This window comes from Pelophylax lessonae, assembly GCF_965119305.1.
Source record: "Pelophylax lessonae genome assembly, chromosome: 8".
NCBI classification, from domain to species: Eukaryota; Metazoa; Chordata; class Amphibia; order Anura; family Ranidae; genus Pelophylax; species Pelophylax lessonae.
Genome location: NC_138775.1, coordinates 193,742,873 through 193,764,438, shown reverse-complemented (window position 1 = coordinate 193,764,438; position 21,566 = coordinate 193,742,873). Strand labels below are relative to the sequence as shown.

The 21,566-nt window shown below is 46.3% G+C and overlaps 1 protein-coding gene across 1 annotated transcript in view; it reads left to right on the top strand.

Annotated features, from left to right (window-relative positions):
* Positions 1 to 12,846: 12,846 nt before the first annotated feature.
* MTF2 (metal response element binding transcription factor 2) overlaps positions 12,847 to 21,566 on the top strand; it is a gene marked incomplete at its 3' end in the record, with an annotated part of 94,384 nt that continues 85,664 nt past the window's right edge. The window contains exon 1 of the mRNA XM_082265815.1: positions 12,847 to 13,104. Within this exon, the coding sequence (XP_082121941.1) occupies positions 13,100 to 13,104 (5 nt within the window). The 5' untranslated portion in view covers positions 12,847 to 13,099. The remainder of the gene's footprint in view (positions 13,105 to 21,566) is intronic.

Below are 21,566 nucleotides of genomic sequence, written 5' to 3'. Positions count from 1 at the left end.
TGAAGATGTGTCCCCGTGAAAGCAGGTATCCCTGCCGCATGTCACTAATTGGAGTACAATGCCTCCCAGTCGCGCATGTGCAGTAAGCAGCAAACTGGCCCTGCTATATCAGCATGTTAACAAAGGGCTTCGCTGCTATAGTAACAGGAACACATTGGATCGGAAGTGCTCTGCTTACTGTGCATGCCCAACCGGATGGCATTGTACTGCGCATGCCTGAGATTTCATGGGTGAGCAAGGTGGAGCAACACAGGCTTTTGCAGGAGAACTGTGGCCAGGGCTTCAATTGCCCTCAGTAAACATGGCTGTTTGCACAAGAAGTGTGGGGAATGAGAGATGAGCAGTTTGACAGGCTCAAAATTTAGGTTACAAACAATACGAACTCCTAATAATGCTTTAAAATGTTATAACTACATACTGTTGTATTTTTTTGACTGCAGTTCCTCTTTAATTAGCTGTTAGAAACCAAGACAAATTTTGCAGTTTTCTGACTGTAATAAAGTTGTTTTAAGAACATTCTATTTGTTTTAACTGACACAAGGGTATTCATAAAGAAAAAAAAAAAGAAAATCTTTTTTTATTTAGTTTTTAATTAATAATAAAGCTGAACCCTAGATGTAGATTTTTTTTGCCTATTTGCATTGGATGAATGTTAAAGGATGAGTTTACCTTTGTAAAATAAATAAATAAAAAAATGCACATATTTTTGCACATCTTTTTTTACTAAGAGCCTGCAAAGCATTGCACCCACAATCAGCAGATCACGAGTGCAATGCAGGACTTCTGCAGACTGTCAGTGTAAGCTGTCTAAATAACAAGGGGAATTTAAAAGAGATTCCTCAGATCCACACACGCTATTGTAAGTAATGCCTCGTACACACGTGCAGATCGTCAGCCGAACGATCGGCCGTCTTTTGTCCCCGGGCTGTCGTGTCTGTTGAAAAGTGCAAAAGACTGCACAAGAATTTTGTCCGCCGACTACAGCCGACTGCAGAAGTGATGTCATGTGATGGTTCACTTTCCCTGTGTTTTTTCTTTTCTGAGCATGCCCAGTTTTGCAAATCTGCTGTCTGTCGGCCGAATTCTGTATTGACTGGCGAACAATCGGCCGCTCTGGTGTCTGCATACAAAAATTTTAATGCTTGCACGACAGATTCTTTTTTGGCCGAAAGTGCGCTGTCGGCTGTCGGAAGCATCATACTAACAAGCCAAAAATCGGCCGATCGGTCGTCGGTCGAATCTTTTCGGCCGACAATCTGCACGTGTGTACGGGGCATTAGACAACAAAAAGTAATTAACCTGTTCTTAGGTCTCAGCTGTGTCAACCACAACACCCAACAGTACATAATAAACAGAATAGTAATAGTGGTGCGGTCCACGTGACAGGAGCATACATGTAAAATGAAGACAAGTGGTATACCAAGAAAGTTACCTAGTGAAACACTCCGTTGAACATTAAAAAATCTGAAGAATATAGCAGGGGTTGGCTAACGAAACGTGTCAGCGTGGCGTCATCGTGCACATGATGTTTTTCCCAGGACAGCAGCTGTGGACATGCATGGATGATCTGATGGATGCTGAGATTACCACGGACCTTTGGATAGTCAGATGCTGGTGTTTTGTGGGTGATCCTGGACCCACATCATCTGCCACACAGCAACACTCCAACTCTTTTTGAACTGCTATAATATAGGACCAGTGGTATCCACGTTTTTTTTTTTTTTTTTTACCGGCTGGCATACAGCCTTAATGCAAAAGCACCCTAGCACACGGGGAAGTCAGGTCCAACTACTCCTTCCCCTGGCCTTACCCATAACTTGCATATATTATATATTATTGGAAGAGTGTTTACTTTTGTGTGTATAGGCGTGTGTGCAGCTGCTAGCCCTGATCCTAGACAACGTTGTCCACTTTTAACTACTGCTTGGGTGAGGGTAATCACTATGTTTTTGTAAAGTGCAATATTTTCTAATAAAGCTGTGATTTTTTAATGTTCAACTGAGTGTTCCACTATGTGACTTTCTTGGTAGACCACTTGTCTTCATTTTAGAGTTTAAGCTGTCTGTCTGTACATCTTACAAGCAGACAGTTAGACAAGGACAAGGAGAAACAATGAACTGCCTAAAGTGCTCAACAGTGCCCTGACAGTTCATTGAGAACTACATGCCAACAGCCACAAAGGCTGTCGGTACTAGTAGTTCATTCATTCAACTGTGACAGCTAGTTTGGGGAGAAGATTCCTGGCTCGCTGTCACTAGAGGTGGCAGGTCGGGGAACGGCTGAACCAGTGGGAACATGTTATATGTTCTACTCTAAAAGTATGCATATTCCATATCTGTGGGACGCTGTGGAAGTAGAAAATTACTTTAGTAGGTAGCAATGCTACAGTGATCGCTGCTATGTTCCAGGTTCTGTACCAAGCAGTTACCCTTCTGCATAGTGGACCCTCGCTTGACATGGACACCATTCATTTTTTTCAATGAATGCAAAGTATTCTCTGATTAGATGAGGGGGAGAGGCAGGGTGGTGATGTCACTATCTCAACCTCATCCAGTCAGAAAACACTTTGGGTTTATTGAAAGAAAAAAATGCAAGGTGTTCTGTGAAAGACGCCCCTGCTGAGTGAGTGCTGTGTTCACTATGCAGCAGGGCAGCCACTCATTGTTGAGACCTGGAAGACAGTAGTGATCACTGAAATAGCATCATTCATTTTACTGGCAGGCTGGGAATCAAACAGTACATCAGTACATTCTTAGTAAAAGGGCCAGATATGAGATGAAGCTATACCCATTTTCATTGTCCTCAATGTCCCTCCCAACCGGGCCTATGCTTCCAACGTTACCACACTTCACTAAGATATTAGTGAAGGTGTGGTGAACATATTTCTGACTGCCTATCATTTCCCTGTATCTAATGTCCTCTGTGTTAAAAATTTCTTGCTGCCTGGACTGACCATTTCCCTTCATACTTACCATGCCTCTGCCTGCCGCCTAAACTAACCGGGCTTGTTAATCGACCATGCCTCTGCTTTCTGCCTGAACTGACCTTGGCCTGTTTGTAGACCACGTTTCTGCCTTCTGCCTGAACTAACCCTGGCCTGGTAATCGATAATGCCTCTGCTTGCCGCCTGAACTGACCCTGGCCTGTTTATAGACCACATTTCTGCTTTCTGCTTGAACTGACCTTGGCCTGTTAATGGACCTTGTTTTTTTGCCCACTGCCTGGACTGATCCTTTGTCTGCTATCACAGTGTGAGGCTCTGCCAATGTAGTAATGGAATCAAAGACAACACAGGAGTCTCATATATGCAGAGTGAGGGGCTTCAGAGTAGTGTTTCCAAATGGACCAAACTAAGCTTTTGGTTTTTAACTGGGTTTTGTTATTCCCAAATCAGGGTCTGGAATCTGGAGGCTTTCAAGAGCTTTGGGTGGGAAGAAGCCTCTACCTCTGTGTCTAGAACTTACCTGACCACGGCCCTAAGCCTGATGTTCCTGCTTGCTGCCTGGACCAATACTTTGGCTCTTACCTCACCATGTCCCTGCCTAAACTGACCCTGGCCTGTTTATTTACCATGTTCCTGACTGCTGCCTGGACCAATCCTTTGGCTGTGCTGGTAATGCCTCGCTGGACCAATCATTTGGCTGTTGCTGACCACGTCTTTGTTGCCTTGATCAATTCTTTGAGTGTTTTCTGGCCATGTCTCTGCCTGGCACCTGTACTGACCCATCTGCAATTCCCACTGGCTACGTTTTTGCAAGACAACAGTCCCATCCATCCTCTGCAGACAACTGTACTAATAGAACTACAGGTAATCTTTTGTATACCCTTTGTTCAGCCTCATGTACTTACTGGCCAGTGAACCTACCATTGTGCTATAGGGCTGTCATGTACCAGTAGGTTAGGCCTGCTTTGTTTTTGGAAACAGTGACTGCTGTAGGTGAAGCTACACTATGCTATATTCACTGACCACTTGTACAGAGGTGACCATTAGAGCCCATTCACACTAGCGCGACTTGTGAGGCAACTTGTGTCGCCCCAGGTCGCTTGACATAACAAAAGCAATGTTAATCAATCAATGCCGTCTTAAATGGCACTACTGAAGTTGCTCCGACTTCAGAAAAGGGTCCTGTACTACTTTGAGGCAACTTGTGATCCGACTTGTCCCATATACTTCAATGGGAGTCGCCTCCTTATCTTAATTGAAGCGACTTGTTATCAGACTTTCCAGGAAGAAGAAAGAGATTAGCCAGGCATTCCCCACATTGCAGCCATGCCTATATGGTATATATATATATATATATATATATATATATATATATATATATATATATATATATATTTTATATATATATATATATATATATATGTAATGGTATATATATTCCATTATCTCTGCTTGGTCTGTGTGAGTGGCACTGGTGGACACTGATTCGTGGCACTGGTGGACACTGATTCATGGCACTGATACTTGGCACTGATACGTGGCACTGGTGGACACTGATACGTGGCACTGATACGTGGCACTGGTGGACACTGATTAGTGGCACTGATACGTGGCACTGATACGTGGCACTGGTGGACACTGATACGTGGCACTGATACGTGGCACTGGTGGACACTGATTCGTGGCACTGGTGGACACTGATACGTGGCACTGATACGTGGCACTGATACGTGGCACTGGTGGACACTGATTAGTGGCACTGATACGTGGCACTGGTGGACACTGATACGCAGCACTGGTGGACACTGATTCGTGGCACTGATATGTGGCACTGGTGGACACTGATACGTGGCACTGACACGTGGCACTGATACGTGGCACTGGTGGACACTGATTAGTGGCACTGATATGTGGCACTGATACGTGGCACTGGTGGACACTGATTCGTGGCACTGATACGTGGCACTGATACGTGGCTCTGGTGGACACTGATTCGTGGCACTGATATGTGGCACTGGTGGACACTGATTCGTGGCACTGATATGTGGCACTGATACGTGGCACTGGTTGACACTGATACGTGGCACTGATACGTGTCACTGGTGGACACTGATACGTGGCACTGATACGTGGCACTGGTGGACACTGATTCGTGGCACTGATACGTGGCACTGATGTGTGGCACTGGTGGACACTGATTCGTGGCACTGATACGTGGCACTGATATGTGGCATTGGTGGACACTGATTTGTGGCACTGATACGTGGCACTGATACGTGGCACTGGTGGACACTGATTCGTGGCACTGATATGTGGCACTGGTGGACACTGATTCGTGGCACTGGTGGGCAGTGGCACTGGTGGACACATAGGTGGCACTGGTGGGCAGTGGCACTGGTGGACACTGATATGTGGCACTGGTGGGCAATGAGGAAATGAGTAAAAAAAAAAAAACAGAAAAGGGGAATTAGGTCACAACACATCATATTCTGATTGGCCAAACACAAAGTCGTCTGTCATATAAGTCGCGCAAAATAATTCACAAGTCACGCTGAAGTCGCGGTAAAATTGCGGTAAAGTCGCGGTAAAATCGCGATAAAAAGTCGCTCCGACATGGGGCGACTTTATGGTCGTGGCAGTGTGAACTGGCTCTTACTGTACATTGTTTTCTATACAGTGTTTTTTGTAATACACATGTTGCAATGTCAGATATATAATCAGTCCAGACATTAAAAAGGTCTTACACATGTGGTATTGGCATACTCAGGAGGAGCAGAATATATTTTGGATGAATATCTAAATATGTACATGCTGTGTGTCACAAGTAGTGTATCTTAAAAACTGATAATTTTGTAAAAGAAAATAATAATTTATTTTCCTTCCACAATTTCTAAAAACTTGTGGTATGTTCAAAAGACTCGTCATGCCTCACAGAAAATACTTTGGGGTGTTTGCTTTCCAAAATGTGGTAATTTTGAGGGTGTTTCCATTGTCCTGGTGCTCCAGGGCCTTCAAAATTGTGATAGGTAGACATGTGGCACACATGTGGTATCCCTTTACTGGGGAGGAGTAGCAGAATGTGTTTTGGGGTGTAAATGCAAGTATGCCTATGCCATGGGTGAGAAATTACTTCTTAAAGTTACAATTATGTGAAAATAAATTATTTAATTTCTTCGATTTCAAAAGAATTATAGGAAAAAATATAACTTTAAAAAATTCACCATGCCTCTAAATCTCTGGGGGTGTCTACTTTTGAAAAAGAGGTCATTTGAGGGGTATTTGTATTTTCCTGGCATTTTAGGGCCCCAAAAAATGAATTAGGCAGCCAGTATAATAGGACTTATTAATTTTCAAATATATACAGTACAATGAAAAAATATTCCTACCCCCTTGACATTTTCCACATTTTGCCATGTTACAACCAAAAACATAAATGTATTTTATTGGGATTTTATGTGGTAGACGAACACAAAGTGGCACATTATTGTGAAGTGGAAGGAAAATTATGAATGGTTTTCAAAATATTTTACAAATAAATATCTGAAAAGTGTGGCGTGCAATTGTATTCAGCCCCCTTTACTCTGATACCCCTAACTAAAATCTAGTGGAATCGCATTCCTTCAGAAGTCACCTAATTAGTAAATAGTCCACCTGTGTGTAATTTAATCTCAGTATAAATACAGCTGTTCTGTGAGGCCCTCAGAGGTTTGTTAGAGAACCTTAGTGAACAAACAGCATCATGAAGGCATAGAAACAAACCAGACAGGTCAGGGATACAGTTGTGTAAAAGTTTAAAGTAGGGTTAGGTTAGAAAAAAAATATCTCAAGCTTTGAACATTTCACAGAGCACTATTCAATCCATCATCCAAAAATAGAAAGAGAATGGCACAACTGCAAACCTACCAAGACATGGCTGTCCATCTAAACTGACAGACCGGGCAAGGAGAGCATTAATCAGAGAAGCAGCCAAGAGGCCCATGGAAACTCTGGAGGAGCTGTAGAGATCCACAGCTCAGGTGGGGGAATCTGTCCACAAGATAACTATAAGTCATGCACTCTGCAAATCTGGCCTTTATGGAAGAGTGGCAAAAAGAAAGACATTGTTGAAAGAAATTCATATTAAGTCCAGTTTGCAGTTTGCGGGAAGCCATGTGGGGGACACAAGAAACATTTGGAAGAAGGTTCTCTGGTCAGATGAGATCGAAATAGAACTTTTGGGCCTAAAAGCATAATGCAGTGTGTTGCGGAAAACTAACATTGCACATCACCCTGAACATACCATCCCTACCGTAAAACATGGTGGTGGCAGCATCATGTTGTGGGGATGCTTTTCTTCAGCAGGGACAGGGAAGCTGGTCAGAGTTGATGGGAAGATGGATTGAGCCAAATACAGGGCAATCTTAGAAGAAAACCTGCTAGAGTCTGCAAAAGACTTGGGACTGGGATGGAGAGTCACCTTCCAGCAGGACAACTACCCTAAACATACAGCCAGAGCTACAATGGAATGGTTTAGATGTGTTAGAACGGCCCAGACCAAAATCCAATTGAGAATCTGTGGCAAGACTTGACAATTGATGTTCACAGACACTCTCCATTCAATAAGTTGGTAGAGACATACCCAAAAAGACTTGCAGCAGTAATTGCAGCGAAAGGTGGTTCTACAAAACAAATGCATGCCACACTTTTCAGATATTTATTTGTAAAAAAAATTGAAAACCATTTATCATTTTCCTTCCACTTCACAATTATGTGTGACTTTGTGTTGGTCTATCACATAAAATCCCAATAAAATACATTTATGTTTTTGGTTGTAACATAACAAAATGTGGAAAATGTCAGGGGGTAAGAATACCTTTTCAAGGCACGGTATGTACCATAGCTTTTTTATTCTATATCTTTGACACAGACTAATATACACTGTTTTAGGTTATTTTTTAGCAACAAAATATAGCAGCATACATTTTGGCCTATATTTTTGAAAAAAGATTACTTATTTATCCAATTTTATAACAAGAGACTAAGAAAAATGCATTGTTCTTCAAAATGCTCTTGTTTTTTTTTTTAATTTGTATAGCAAAAAATAAAAAACCCATTAGTGATTAAATACCACCAAAGGAAAGCTCCATCTGTCTCAAAAAAATGATGAAAATGTATTTTGGGTACAGTATTGCATGGTAGGAACGAGGTGAATATGTCCTGTACTGAGGTGGTTAAAAAGAAAGCAAACTGTCAGACTTTGCACAACTATTTTTGATTAACCTGGAAAGTATTTTGATGATTTAAAGCGGAGTTCCACCCAAAAGTGGAACTTCCGCTTTAGGTATTCTAACCCCCTGACATGCCACATTTGGCATGTCATTTTTTTGGGGGGGGGAGCGGGTACCTAGTTTTGACAGGTACCCGCTCCCATTTCCGCTCGGAGCGCCGCGGCGCCCTGAACGGAAGTTCTCCTCTCCCCCTCCCTCCCCGCAATCTTCTGGGACATGTCAGAGGTCCCAGAAGATTGCCGGCCAATCAAGACGCGCAGCGCGACTCGCGCATGCGCAGTGAGTACCCGGCTGTGAAGCCGCAAACTGTCACAGCCGGGTGCCCACAGCAGTGATGCCAGCGCCGAGGGAGAGGATCGAGTCTTCGGGCGGCCGCATCGCTGGACCGTTGGACAGGTGAGTGAAATGGCTGGAACTCCGCTTTAAAACAGAAAGTAAATCCACCAATTTAACGATTTCCCAAAACACAGTTACATCAAGGCATGGATGTGCAGCACCATGGCAACTGCTGATCATAGGTTAAGATAGCAGCTTCCTTGGCTTTAAGGGACCATGCAGGTTAGGCCTAACAAACCTTGCTCCTAGAGGAGTATTGTGTTTTGCCTGTAGAAGCAACTCAATGTTAACTGTCCATGCACATTAGGACAATTTAGAGGCATATTTTAATCTCCGTGTTTAGAGGCAGAAAAAAATCCTCCTAGTTTACGTTTTTGAGAGGAGTTTTCTGGCAGAAAAAAACACTATACGTGTCTATCAAAATGCTCTATATGAGCGTTTTTTTCTGCCAAGGAAACTGACGTTTTTATAAGCCCAGTGTGCATGGACCCTAAAGGATAGAAAGGTTTACTTGCACTTTAACACATTATGTTGGCTATTTAGAGTACATAAAAATGAGAATTACATAGTTCCAAAGGTTGACTAAAGACACCAGTCCACCCTCTGGGTGTGTGTGTTCATGTCAAAAAACATATCCCATATCATATTACATATCCCTGTATACTGTGTTCGCTAAAATGCCCATCCAAGATTTTATTGAAACTATCAATAGTTCTGCTGACACCACCGATTGTAGAAGCGAGTTCCTCATCCTCATCGCCCTGACAGTGAAAAAAAAGTTTAAGGTTAATCCCCTTCTCTTCAGTGGCCCTGTGTCCTCTTATATTCCCTGAGACTGAATAGTTTATTCCCCTATGCTAGCATCACCCTTAAGATAGCTGTATATCGCTATCATATCTCCTCTCAAGCGTCGCTTCTCCGGGGAGAATAAGTTTAATGTTTGTAGTTGTTCCTCGTAACTCAGGTCCTCCAGGCCACTTATTAACTTTGTTGCCCTTCTCTGGACTCTCGCTAGTTCCAGCACATCCTTTCTGAGGATTGGTGACAAGAACTGGACAGCAAACCCTAAGTATGGCCAAAGTTTTATGGAGTGGCTGTTATATAGTTTTATCTCTTGAATAAATCTCCTTTTTAATGCATACTAATATTTTGCTTTGTCTTGCTTGCTGCTGCTTAGCATTGCATGCCATTGCGGGGCTTATCGTTAATTAGGGCTCCCACATCTTTTCCTGTTCCGGATTGCCTCAGAGGTTCTTCCCCTAGTGAGTAACCTGCATTCATATTTTTAGCCCCCAAGTGCATTACATTACATTTTTCAACCTCATTTTCTTTGTGTTTGCCCTCCCCTTAATTTTATTGAGGTCTTCATTTAAAGTTCTTCTTGTGACTCCCTTTAAAAATAAAGTGTGTCTGTATATATACAGTATACATAAAATATTTATCAATATATTAGTCCCATTCTACACTGTCAATCCTGATCATGGATCAAACTTAATATACCCAGTTTCTGTGCAGTCCTCTCCAGACCATGCTCACTTTCTGGACAATCCTACCCAGATTACATCAATTCATGAACCACCCACTCAGTCATGATTCTTTCAGGTAATACAATTTTCTGAGTTTCTAAAGATGCTCTCTTACTCATATAAGGGTGATGTGGTTTTGGGACAAAGCATCACACACCTGGGTTGGTGGGATATATAAGGCAGCAAGTGAACATGTTCTCCCTAAAGTTGATGTGTTAGGCAGCAAGAGAACATGTTGTCCCTGAAGTTGATGTGCTGAAATCTGCAAAAATGGGCAAGTGCAAGTAATTTAGACAAGAGCCAGAATGTAATAGGTAGAAGACTGGGTTGGAACAACTCTAAAACTGCAGCTCTTGTGGGATGTTCCTAGTCTATGGTAGTCAGGACCTACCAAAAGTTGTACAAGGAAGGAAAACTAGTGAACCGATGACAGGGTCATGGGCAGCCAAGGCTCACTAATGCAAATGGGGAGTAAAGGCTGGCCTGTGCAGTCTAATCCTATAGAAAGGCTACTGTAGCTCCAACTGTTGCAAAAAGGTAATGCTAGTTCCAGTCGAAAGGTATCAGAACACACAGTGCATTGCAGTTTGTTGTGTATGGAGCTGTGTAACAGTAGACTGATCAGGGTGTCCATGCTGACCCGTGTCCACAGTCAAAAGTGCCTACAATGGGCACATGAGCATCAGAACTGGACTACAGAGCAATGAAAGAAGGTGGCCTGTCTGATGGAGCAAGTTTTCTTTTACATCATGTGGGTGGCCGGGTGGGTGTGGGGAAAAGATTGCACCAGCATGCAGTATGGATGTACCACCTACTTAAACATTGTTAGTGGCCAAGAACATCCCTTCATGGAACTGTTATTCCCTAATGTCAGTGGCCCCTTTTGGGAGGATAATACACCCTGCCACACTGCAAAAATGGAAAAATAAGTGTGATCCATGGAGGCCCCACCTCACAACTTACAAGACTTAAAAGAGCAGTATAGGAATGTTTTTTTTTTTTTTTAGAATCATACTTACAGGTGGATGCTGCATCTGTCCCCCACCGACTCTAAAGGCCCGTACACACGTACCGATTGTCGGCCGTAAATGTTTGGCCAACGTCCGATCGGCCGATTGTCGGCTTGTTAGTATGATGCTTCCGACAACCGACTGCGACTTTTCGGCCGAACAAAATCTGGTCTGCATGCTATAAAATTTCTGTTGGCCAACAACAGAACGGCCGATTGTTCGTCAGCCAGTACAGATTTCGGCCGACAAACAGCAGATGAGCAAGACTGGGCATGCTCAGAGAAGAAAAAACACACGAAAAGTAGACCAGAACATGACATCACTTCTGCAGTTGGTTGTTAATGGCCAAGAAAATTTGTGTGCAGTCTAGAGCACATTTCAACCAACACAACAACACTGGACAAAAGACGGCCGATCGCTCAGCCGACAATCGGTGCGTGTGTACGAGGCTTTAGGCTGAGAACTGAGCGATCAAACACCGCCAATCGTTCGGTTCTGAAGGCTCCACCACTGCCCCCCCCCCCCCCCTGCTCACTGGAGTGCTGGGCTGGGGAGGGGCGGGAGCGGCTGGCTCAGGCTCTCAGTGGCTCGCTAACAGGCTGAGCTGGGTGCTGGTCCAGGCATGTGGGTGAATCCCGACCATATGGTGGCAATCTTTCCTGAGCCTGGACAGGCTCTATGATGTCAGCTGACAGAGCTTGGGCCCGCTGTCTGCTGAATACATGCGACAGGAGTGCAGAATGAACTGCACTGGTGTGATTCACAGAAGAAGTATAGCAAAATGAGCTTTGGCTGTACTTCTTCTTCATAAAAATCTGCTGCTGACGGCTTGGTGCCAGATACCACATCAGATCTTCAGGGGTCTAATGGCGTCCAACCTGAGATGGGCCAGGGCTCTTTTTTTTGTGGCCATAATGTTATAGCTGATTGGTGCATTTCTCAAGCCAACAGAAGCAAAGAAAAATCAGCAGACCTCATTAAGATTATAGAAGATGAATTTCCCATACACTATTGTACCCTTGTCTTTCATTAAATTAGATTACAGCGGGTATAATAAATGTAATAATGAAAGAGCGATGACAGAAATCCTCCTGTACAATGAATAGTCAGGTCGAGACCATCCCAGACCTCTTTGTCTGGCACATCCTTTCCTCCCATAGACTGGCAAATTGCCCTCACTAAAGATGGCCTCCCCGCCGCCTCCTCTCCGTCATGTGACCGGTGTTCCGTGAAAAATCCATACCCGTGAGAAAACCATACCCTCGTCACTTCCGGTTCCGCAACGGAGGGTATGGATTTCTCACGGTAGTTAAACATGCGGCGCTTACATTAAAACAGCTCCTCTGAAACGTAAATCATCTCCGCTCTTCGCCCTGTCACTGCCCTCATCTCCGGTAATAAATATAAAAGCGGATCACGGAGCCGCGATCGCCGTCACATTTACATCTCATACACCCGCCGCCGCTTTTATATTTATTACCGGAGATGAGGGCAGTGACAGGGCGAAGAGCGGAGATGATTTACGTTTCAGAGGAGCTGTTTTAATGTAAGCGCCGCAAGTTTTACATTAGACACAGTGCCGTGAGAATTTCATGCCCACCGAGCATGCGCACTTGTCTAATTCTTTAATGTTCAATCACGTATCCGGGGCTCTGAGCATGCGCACTGCTGCGCTGCTCAGCTGTTTCAGCCCGGAAGTGACGAGGGTATGGTTTCTCCACGGGGTATGGTTTTTTAACGTTACACCGGCACTTGGCAGCCCCCTATACGGATGCGCACGGAGGGTTGGTGAAGGCTGTTTTGTATTTGCTCCCACAATGCATTGTGCGCTCCGCGGGAAACCAAAATGGCGAAGGTGTGTAACCGAACCGGGCCGTTAGCTGGGTCTGTGTAGAGCGGAGCCGACGGCTGGAGCCATCCCCTCTCCCGCCCCGCCGAGGTCCGGTGACTTAGCCGCTGGAAGCGCTGACTCGTGTTTTCGCTGTGGGGGGCGCTCTGCACCACTGAAGTGACCGAATGAGGTGAGTGTGGCCCGGAAAGGGGGGAGCCCGGCCTCCTGTGTGCTGAGCGGCCTTGTCTCTGCCGGGTTAATGAGTCGCAGCAGGCCGGAGCCTTCTATTGTCCGTCTCTCCAAGGGGACCTGTCACCTGAGCTGTGCACACCATTGTTCATCCCAAATGAATGGTGAGGGCTCTGTGTTCTCCTACCCTATCAGGAACATGGGGCCACGCTGACCTGACACCTTCACAGACCCTTCTAGAACAGCCCTGTGTAACATGGAGGAACCCTGATAATGAGCCTGCAGGTCTGAGGGAACCCCTCCCTCATAATCATTACCTAATCTACAGCTCTGAGGACAGGAGAGTCAGGTAAGGCCTTCTTCACACAGGACATGCGGAACCCCATGCAGGCTGGCTCATTGCTGCCAATTGTAGTGCAGCGCTTGCACAGACCAACGCTGCCCCCCCAAGTAGGACACCCATGTGGGTGCACAGACCAACGCTGCCCCCCTGGAGGGCACCCATGTGGGTGCACAGACCAACGCTGCCCCCCAGGAGGGCACCCATGTGGGTGCACAGACCAACGCTGCCCCCCAGGAGGGCACCCGTGTGGGTGCACAGACCAACGCTGCCGCCCAGTAGGACACCCGTGTGGGTGCACAGACCAACGCTGCCGCCCAGTAGGACAGCCATGTGGGTGCACAGACCAACGCTGCCGCCCAGTAGGGCACCCATGTGGGTGCACAGACCAACGCTGCCGCCCAGTAGGGGCACCCATGTGGGTGCACAGACCAACGCTGCCGCCCAGTAGGGCACCCATGTGGGTGCACAGACCAACGCTGCCGCCCAGTAGGACACCCATGTGGGTGCACAGACCAATGCTGCCGCCCAGTAGGGCACCCGTGTGGGTGCACAGACCAATGCTGCCGCCCAGTAGGGCACCCGTGTGGGTGCACAGACCAATGCTGCCGCCCAGTAGGACACCCGTGTGGGTGCACAGACCAACGCTGCCGCCCAGTAGGACACCCGTGTGGGTGCACAGACCAACGCTGCCGCCCAGTAGGACACCCGTGTGGGTGCACAGACCAACGCTGCCCCCCCCCCACCAGTAGGGCACCCGTGTGGGTGCACAGACCAACGCTGCCCCCCCCCAGTAGGGCACCCGTGTGGGTGCACAGACCAACGCTGCCCCCCCCCCCCCACCAGTAGGGCACCTGTGTGGGGTGCACAGACCAACGCTGCCCCCCACCAGTAGGGCACCTGTGTGGGGTGCACAGACCAACGCTGCCCCCCCCCCCCAGTAGGGCACCCGTGCGGGTGCACAGACCAACGCTGCCCCCCCCCCCCAGTAGGGCACCCGTGCGGGTGCACAGACCAACGCTGCCCCCCCCCCCCAGTAGGGCACCCGTGCGGGTGCACAGACCAACGCTGCCCCCCCCCCCCCCAGTAGGGCACCCGTGCGGGTGCACAGACCAACGCTGCCCCCCCCCCCCCAGTAGGGCACCCGTGCGGGTGCACAGACCAACGCTGCCCCCCCCCCAGTAGGGCACCCGTGCGGGTGCACAGACCAACGCTGCCCCCCCCCCCCCCCCCAGTAGGGCACCCGTGCGGGTGCACAGACCAACGCTGCCCCCCCCCAGTAGGGCACCCGTGTGGGTGCACAGACCAACGCTGCCCCCCCCCCCACCAGTAGGGCACCTGTGTGGGGTGCACAGACCAACGCTGCCCCCCACCAGTAGGGCACCTGTGTGGGGTGCACAGACCAACGCTGCCCCCCCCCCCCAGTAGGGCACCCGTGCGGGTGCACAGACCAACGCTGCCCCCCCCCCCAGTAGGGCACCCGTGCGGGTGCACAGACCAACGCTGCCCCCCCCCCCCCAGTAGGGCACCCGTGCGGGTGCACAGACCAACGCTGCCCCCCCCCCCCCAGTAGGGCACCCGTGCGGGTGCACAGACCAACGCTGCCCCCCCCCCCCCCAGTAGGGCACCCGTGCGGGTGCACAGACCAACGCTGCCCCCCCCCCCCAGTAGGGCACCCGTGCGGGTGCACAGACCAACGCTGCCCCCCCCCCCCCAGTAGGGCACCCGTGCGGGTGCACAGACCAACGCTGCCCCCCCCCCCCCCAGTAGGGCACCCGTGCGGGTGCACAGACCAACGCTGCCCCCCCCCCCAGTAGGGCACCCGTGCGGGTGCACAGACCAACGCTGCCCCCCCCCCCCCCCCCAGTAGGGCACCCGTGCGGGTGCACAGACCAACGCTGCCCCCCCCCAGTAGGGCACCCGTGTGGGTGCACAGACCAACGCTGCCCCCCCCCCACCAGTAGGGCACCTGTGTGGGGTGCACAGACCAACGCTGCCCCCCACCAGTAGGGCACCTGTGTGGGGTGCACAGACCAACGCTGCCCCCCCCCCCAGTAGGGCACCCGTGCGGGTGCACAGACCAACGCTGCCCCCCCCCCCCCAGTAGGGCACCCGTGCGGGTGCACAGACCAACGCTGCCCCCCCCCCCCAGTAGGGCACCCGTGCGGGTGCACAGACCAACGCTGCCCCCCCCCCCCCAGTAGGGCACCCGTGCGGGTGCACAGACCAACGCTGCCCCCCCCCCCCAGTAGGGCACCCGTGCGGGTGCACAGACCAACGCTGCCCCCCCCCCCCCCCAGTAGGGCACCCGTGCGGGTGCACAGACCAACGCTGCCCCCCCCCCCCCCAGTAGGGCACCCGTGCGGGTGCACAGACCAACGCTGCCCCCCCCCCCCCAGTTGGGCACCCGTGGGGGTGTTGGCCTGCATTGTTTGTTTAACCTGGCAGAGAGGCTGAATGATGTCTGATCTAATCCACATGGGTAGGGTGTAAGAGCCGGTTCACACTACTCCGACTTGGGACACGACTTGTGCGACCTCAAGTCGCTTGTCATTACAAATTCAATGTAAATGAATGAGAGCCATCTTAATATGCACTACTGAAGTCGCTCCGACTTCAGAAAAGGTTCCTGTACTACTTCAAGGCGACCTCTATCCCACTTGTGCACCTAGACTTCAATGGGAGTCCCCTCTAAGTCGGATCCTTATCTGTGATCAGACTTTCCAGGAAGAAGAAAAAAATTACCCAGGCATTCCCCACAGACAAAGTCGCCTATCATTTAAGTCTCTTCCCAAGTCGCTCCTTCATGGGGCGACTTTCTGGTCGCGGTAGTGTGAGCTGGCTCTAATATCTGTATTCCAACAAATTTTTCGTACTTTTTTTTTTTTTTTTGTTCTGCTAGCAACTAAAAGGTTAATTGGGTCAGGCAGGGTAAATGTCCATGGCAGCACCTCTTTGTGTCTTCCTGTGAGCTAGGTTCCTACCACGCTTTGTTCTGCCTTTATCAAAGGCAAGTTCTCCTTTTATTCATACAGATGTAACGTCTAATTGTGCAGGTTGCTTTTCCTGACAGCAGTATTGCAGAAAACAGTTGCGTATAAATTTGTGATGATTTGTAAACACAGGAAATGAATACAATATAATAAAATACAAATGCACAACTTGCACGTTTTGTTGGCTCCCCACATGATTTGAAATTCAAATAGCACAGACCAATGTAGGCAGGAAATCTCAGGCCAAAATATTTACATTTTTTGGACCGTTAAAAAGATGTTTACAGTTACCTCTATTGTCTACCTCCCAATTATCTCTGGTGATGCCGCAGAAGAAATGGGTAGCAATTTAGCAAACAAATGTTTGCTTATGCTATATTATTATTCAGGATTTCTATAGCGCCAACAGTTTGCGCAGTGCTTTACAATATGAGGGAAGACAATTAGGGATGCACCGATCCGATATTCGGATCGGATATTGGCCCCGATACGGGCAAAATAGCTGGATCGGGGGATTAAACTAGGATTAAAAATTAACAGATCCACGGGCCGATCCGGTTTTGCTCTTTATAGCTTGTGAGGTAGCAGAGAACAGCTGTCAAAGAAAAAAAAAAGAGCCTCCTGCAAATGCCTTCAACTCTCCTAGTTATGTAAACACAATGATTACAATGTATCTTTTCGTTCCGTCTGAGGAGGGAAGTTTAACCTCTTAAAGACTAAACCCATGACATTTTAGATTTTGAATGCACAATGTTTTATAAGGTATCTATCGATACGATACTGTTATAAGCAGTACTTCCGGATCGGACTCGGGATCGGAGATTTCACAAAGCAAAAGATCGGGATCGGGACCAAAAAAGTCGGATCGGTGCATCCCAAAAGACAATACAGTTACAATTCAATACAGGAGGAATTAGAGGGCCCTGCTCGTTAGAGCTTACAATCTAGAAGGGAGGGTCAAGTGAAACAAAAGGCAAAAACTGTAAAAAATGGCAAAAGGGATTCCCCCAGGGTTTTTTTTTTTTTTTTTTTTTTTTTTTTTTTTAAGCAGCAGTGTATTAAATCAAACTAGTATATTTGTAAAAAATATTGGCTGGCAGAAATGTGACTCATGTTCCCGGGTACTGTGAGAGCAGGATGTCTCCAAGGGTGTTATAACAAATACTATCCTTTATGTCTCCACCAATTAATTCCCAGTGAGTCACATTTCAGCCAGCCAACCTGTGGGGAGTGTACTCCCTGGCCATGCTTCTCGCTGTTCTCCGCCTGCCTTTAACTGTGATCCCTCGCAAGCCCTCTTCCCGTGGACACTGTGGGAATCTGGTAGGGCTGCAATTAACGATTATTTTCATAATCGATTAGTTGGCCGATTATTGCTTCGATTAATCGACTAATCGGATAAAAACCTAAAAAAAAAAAAAAAAAAAAAAAGTGTATAATTTAGTTAATATTCTTGAATATCTATATGTAGTGGTAAATATAACTATCCAGCTATATAGCTGGATATTTAATCCACTCTGAAACAGATATATGTATTATTAGAGGTTTAAATGTGGTACATATCAGACACCGAGATCAATATTTTTAAAAGACATAAAACACTGTTTTATAAATTTTCAGACCGGATTTGTATATAATCATGATAGACTCACTTATTAATAGGCAGGTAGTTTGATACAAGCTCCCTGTGCCTGCTGTCACTTATGCTGGTAATACACAAACTAAATTTTTTTTAGAAAATTTTTAAAAACATTCATCCGATTTTTCTAACCATTAGTGTATATTGGTGTCCGGTGTCAACCACAGTGACAGGAAAATTTGAAGGAGCAGAATAGAAAACTTCTCGATCAAACAAATCTTCAAATAGTGTATGTGGTTTTTGCTCAGAAGTTTTATTTATTTTAAAATTTATTGTTAACCGGTTGCCGACCGCCGCACGACTATATACTGCGGCGGTCAGCCCCGGCCAGGCAGAGTGACGTATCGGTACGTCACTCGCATGTCACTGACTTGCGAGCCTATTGCGGGCGGGCGCGCGCCCGCCCGCCGCGGCTCGTTCACAGACAAGTCAGTGCGTGTGACCGGCGGACTCGATGTCCGCCAGTCACACTACGATCGCTCCTGTGAAGGGAGAAAGACAGAGCAGCTTGTGTAAACAAGCTGCCTGTCAGTTCTCCCTGTGTAAAAGTGAAGATCTGTCCGTTCTACTATGTAGAACGGTTGATCTTTGCTTTTACACCAATAGGAATGTCCCTGCACAGTTAGAATCACGCCCCTAGGACACACTTAACCCCTCCCTGTCCAATAAAGTTAACCCCTTCCCTGCCAGTGTCATTTTTGCAGTAACAGTGCATATGTATAGCACTGATTACTGCAGTAATGTCACTGGTACCCCCAAAAGTGTCAAAAATGTCAGTCAAGGGTCCGATCTGTCCGCCGCAATGTCGCAGTACCGAAAAAAAATCGCAGATCGCCGCCATTACGCGTTAAAAAAAAAAACACCAAAAATGACAAAAATCTTTCCCTTTGTTAGTAAACGCGATAACTTTTGCGCAAACCAATCAAAATACGCTTTTTGCGATTTTTTTTTTTTTTTTTTTTTTTTTTTTTTTTTTTTTTTTTTTTTTTTTTTTTTTTTACCAAACATAGGTAGCATAAAACAAATTGGCCGAAAAATGTTAAAAAATTTTGATTTTTACATTTTTTTTGGGGAATTTCATATAAAAAAATGTGAAAAATATTGTTATTTTTGCAAAATTTACGCTCTTTTTTTGTTTATAGCGCGTGATCAAAAAATCGCACAGGTGATCAAATACCACCAAAAGAAAGCTCTGTTTGTGGGAAAAAAAGGACATCAAATTCGTTTAGGTACAGCGTCGCACGTCCGCGCAATTGTCCGTTAAAGTCACGCAGTAAAAAATCGCAAAAAAAACCCTGGTCCTTTAGCAGCCAAATCCTCCGGGGCTTAAGTGGTTAAAAGCAAGTGGAATTTTCAAACAACACTCGTCCATTCAACAAATATACAAATCATTTTTGAACAAATATAGATGCAAATATTTTTGTCCAAAAATCCAATACATGTATGGGAAGCAGAAGACCTTTAGTAACAGCAGCAGCAGCATGCTTTTTTTTTTCATGTGTATGTATATAGTAAAAAAATATGCCCAGAAGTCGGATATGCCGGATATTTTAACTGGGAGTCAGACATGAAGGTATATGAAGGGTGGAGGGGGGAAAATAACATTTATATATTAAAGTAGTACTAAAAGCTGAGACTTTTTTTTTTTTTTCATGGATATAATAATTTTAAATACAGTATAATGCACAATACTAATAAACTTTTAATTTAAATGTAATTGTAATGCCTTATATCACCTCTAGTCTATCGGCCTCCACCTCCTCTGGGTTCAGATGCTGATCTTCCCAGCACAGAGCCCTTACAGTGATTGTTTTTAAAAAGAAAAGAATCCAACGTTTACAATCTTGTAATACTTATCCTCTCTGTGTAATGATTTTTCACAGAGCAGCACTGATTCTCCTCTTCTGCCCCCCCCCCCCCATGGCACTTCCAGCCCCTTCTGCCTTCAAAGTGCCCCTATAGGAAGCAGCAAAGTATAGTACTGTACAGAGTGTCCCTATAGCAAGGTTAAAAAACCTCTGCCTTTAGAATCACTTGGTTCCTTCTCTTGCCCAGGACTACATTTCCCATGAGGCATTGCTCCTTACACATTCACAAGTTCTCTGTCATCTACTGACATGTATGGATGGTTTGCTGAGCTGTATGTGTGTTGCACTGTATTTTCTGATATGTAAACAAATAATGCATTCTGTATGAAGGACAACTAATCGGCTGACGATTAATCGATTACGAAAATAGTTGACAACTATTTTCATAATCGATTAGTTGACGATTATAATCGATTAATCGATTAGTTGTTTCAGCCCTAGAATCTGGGGGATCTTTTTAGGGAATTTTCGGATTGAGGTTTCTGGTTGCAAGTCGTTTTATCATCCTTTAAGCAAAGAAAACCCCCTGAAGACCACGACTTTGAAACGCGTCGGAGTATTCTAGTTTTCGGTAGTCCATTTTGCTACCATGCACAAACGTTTACTACTGTTGGGTGACTTTTTGTTGTAACCAGAATATAATTTTTATTCTACGTGGAACTAATTTTTTTTTTATGAATTAATAAAATAAAATTTTTACAAAAATACTAGTTTGATTTAATACACTGCTGCTAAAAAAAAACCCTGGGGGAATCCTTTTGCCATTTTCTACTATGTGGGGTGTGCAGCGTCCTCAGCTCCTTATGTGGTTCATACCTTGTTTGAAGGCAATAACTGTGGGGGATGAGCTGATGGAGAAAGTGGAAGTATAGTTGTTAGGTGTGGGTAGGATAGGTTTCTCTGAAGAGGAGGGTTTTCAGGGATTGTCTAAAAGCTAATAGTCGGAGATAATCGGATAGATTGGGGTAAGGAGTTCCATAGCATTGGAGAAGGTGACGAGGGAGCTAGAGAGCAGGAGGTTTTGAGAGGAACCAAGAGAGTGATTAGGTTGGTATTTTGAGACTAGGCTAGTGATGTAGCTGGGTGCTAAATTGTATATGGCTTTGTAAAATGTATTTTGAATTTAATTTGTTGGGTGAGCGGAGTAGCAGACCCTGAGGTGGATGAGTCTGGCAGCAGCATTCATGATGGATTGAAGGGGGGATAGCCTATGTAGAGGTAAGCCAATGCGAAGGGAGTTTTAGTACTCGAGGCGCGAGATAACCAGGGAGAGAACTAGGGGCTTTGTGGTGTCATTGGTTAGAAAGGGGCGTGTTTTGGAGATGTTGAGGTGGCAAGGTTTGGACAGTGATTCGATGTGGGGCTTGAACGAGAGTTCAGAGTCTAGGACTACACCTAGGAACTTGGCAGGCGGGGATGAACTGATAGTTGTGCCATCAACTTTTGGCGGAGAGATCAGGGGAAGGGGTACACGGTGAAGGAAAAATGTATACGTTTGGTTTTGTCTAGATTGAGTTTGAGGAAGTGGTGTGACATCCAGACTGCTAGTTAATACATGAGGAGACTGAGGGAGTGAGCTGAGGGGTGGATAAATAGATTTGGGTATCATCGGCATAGAGATGG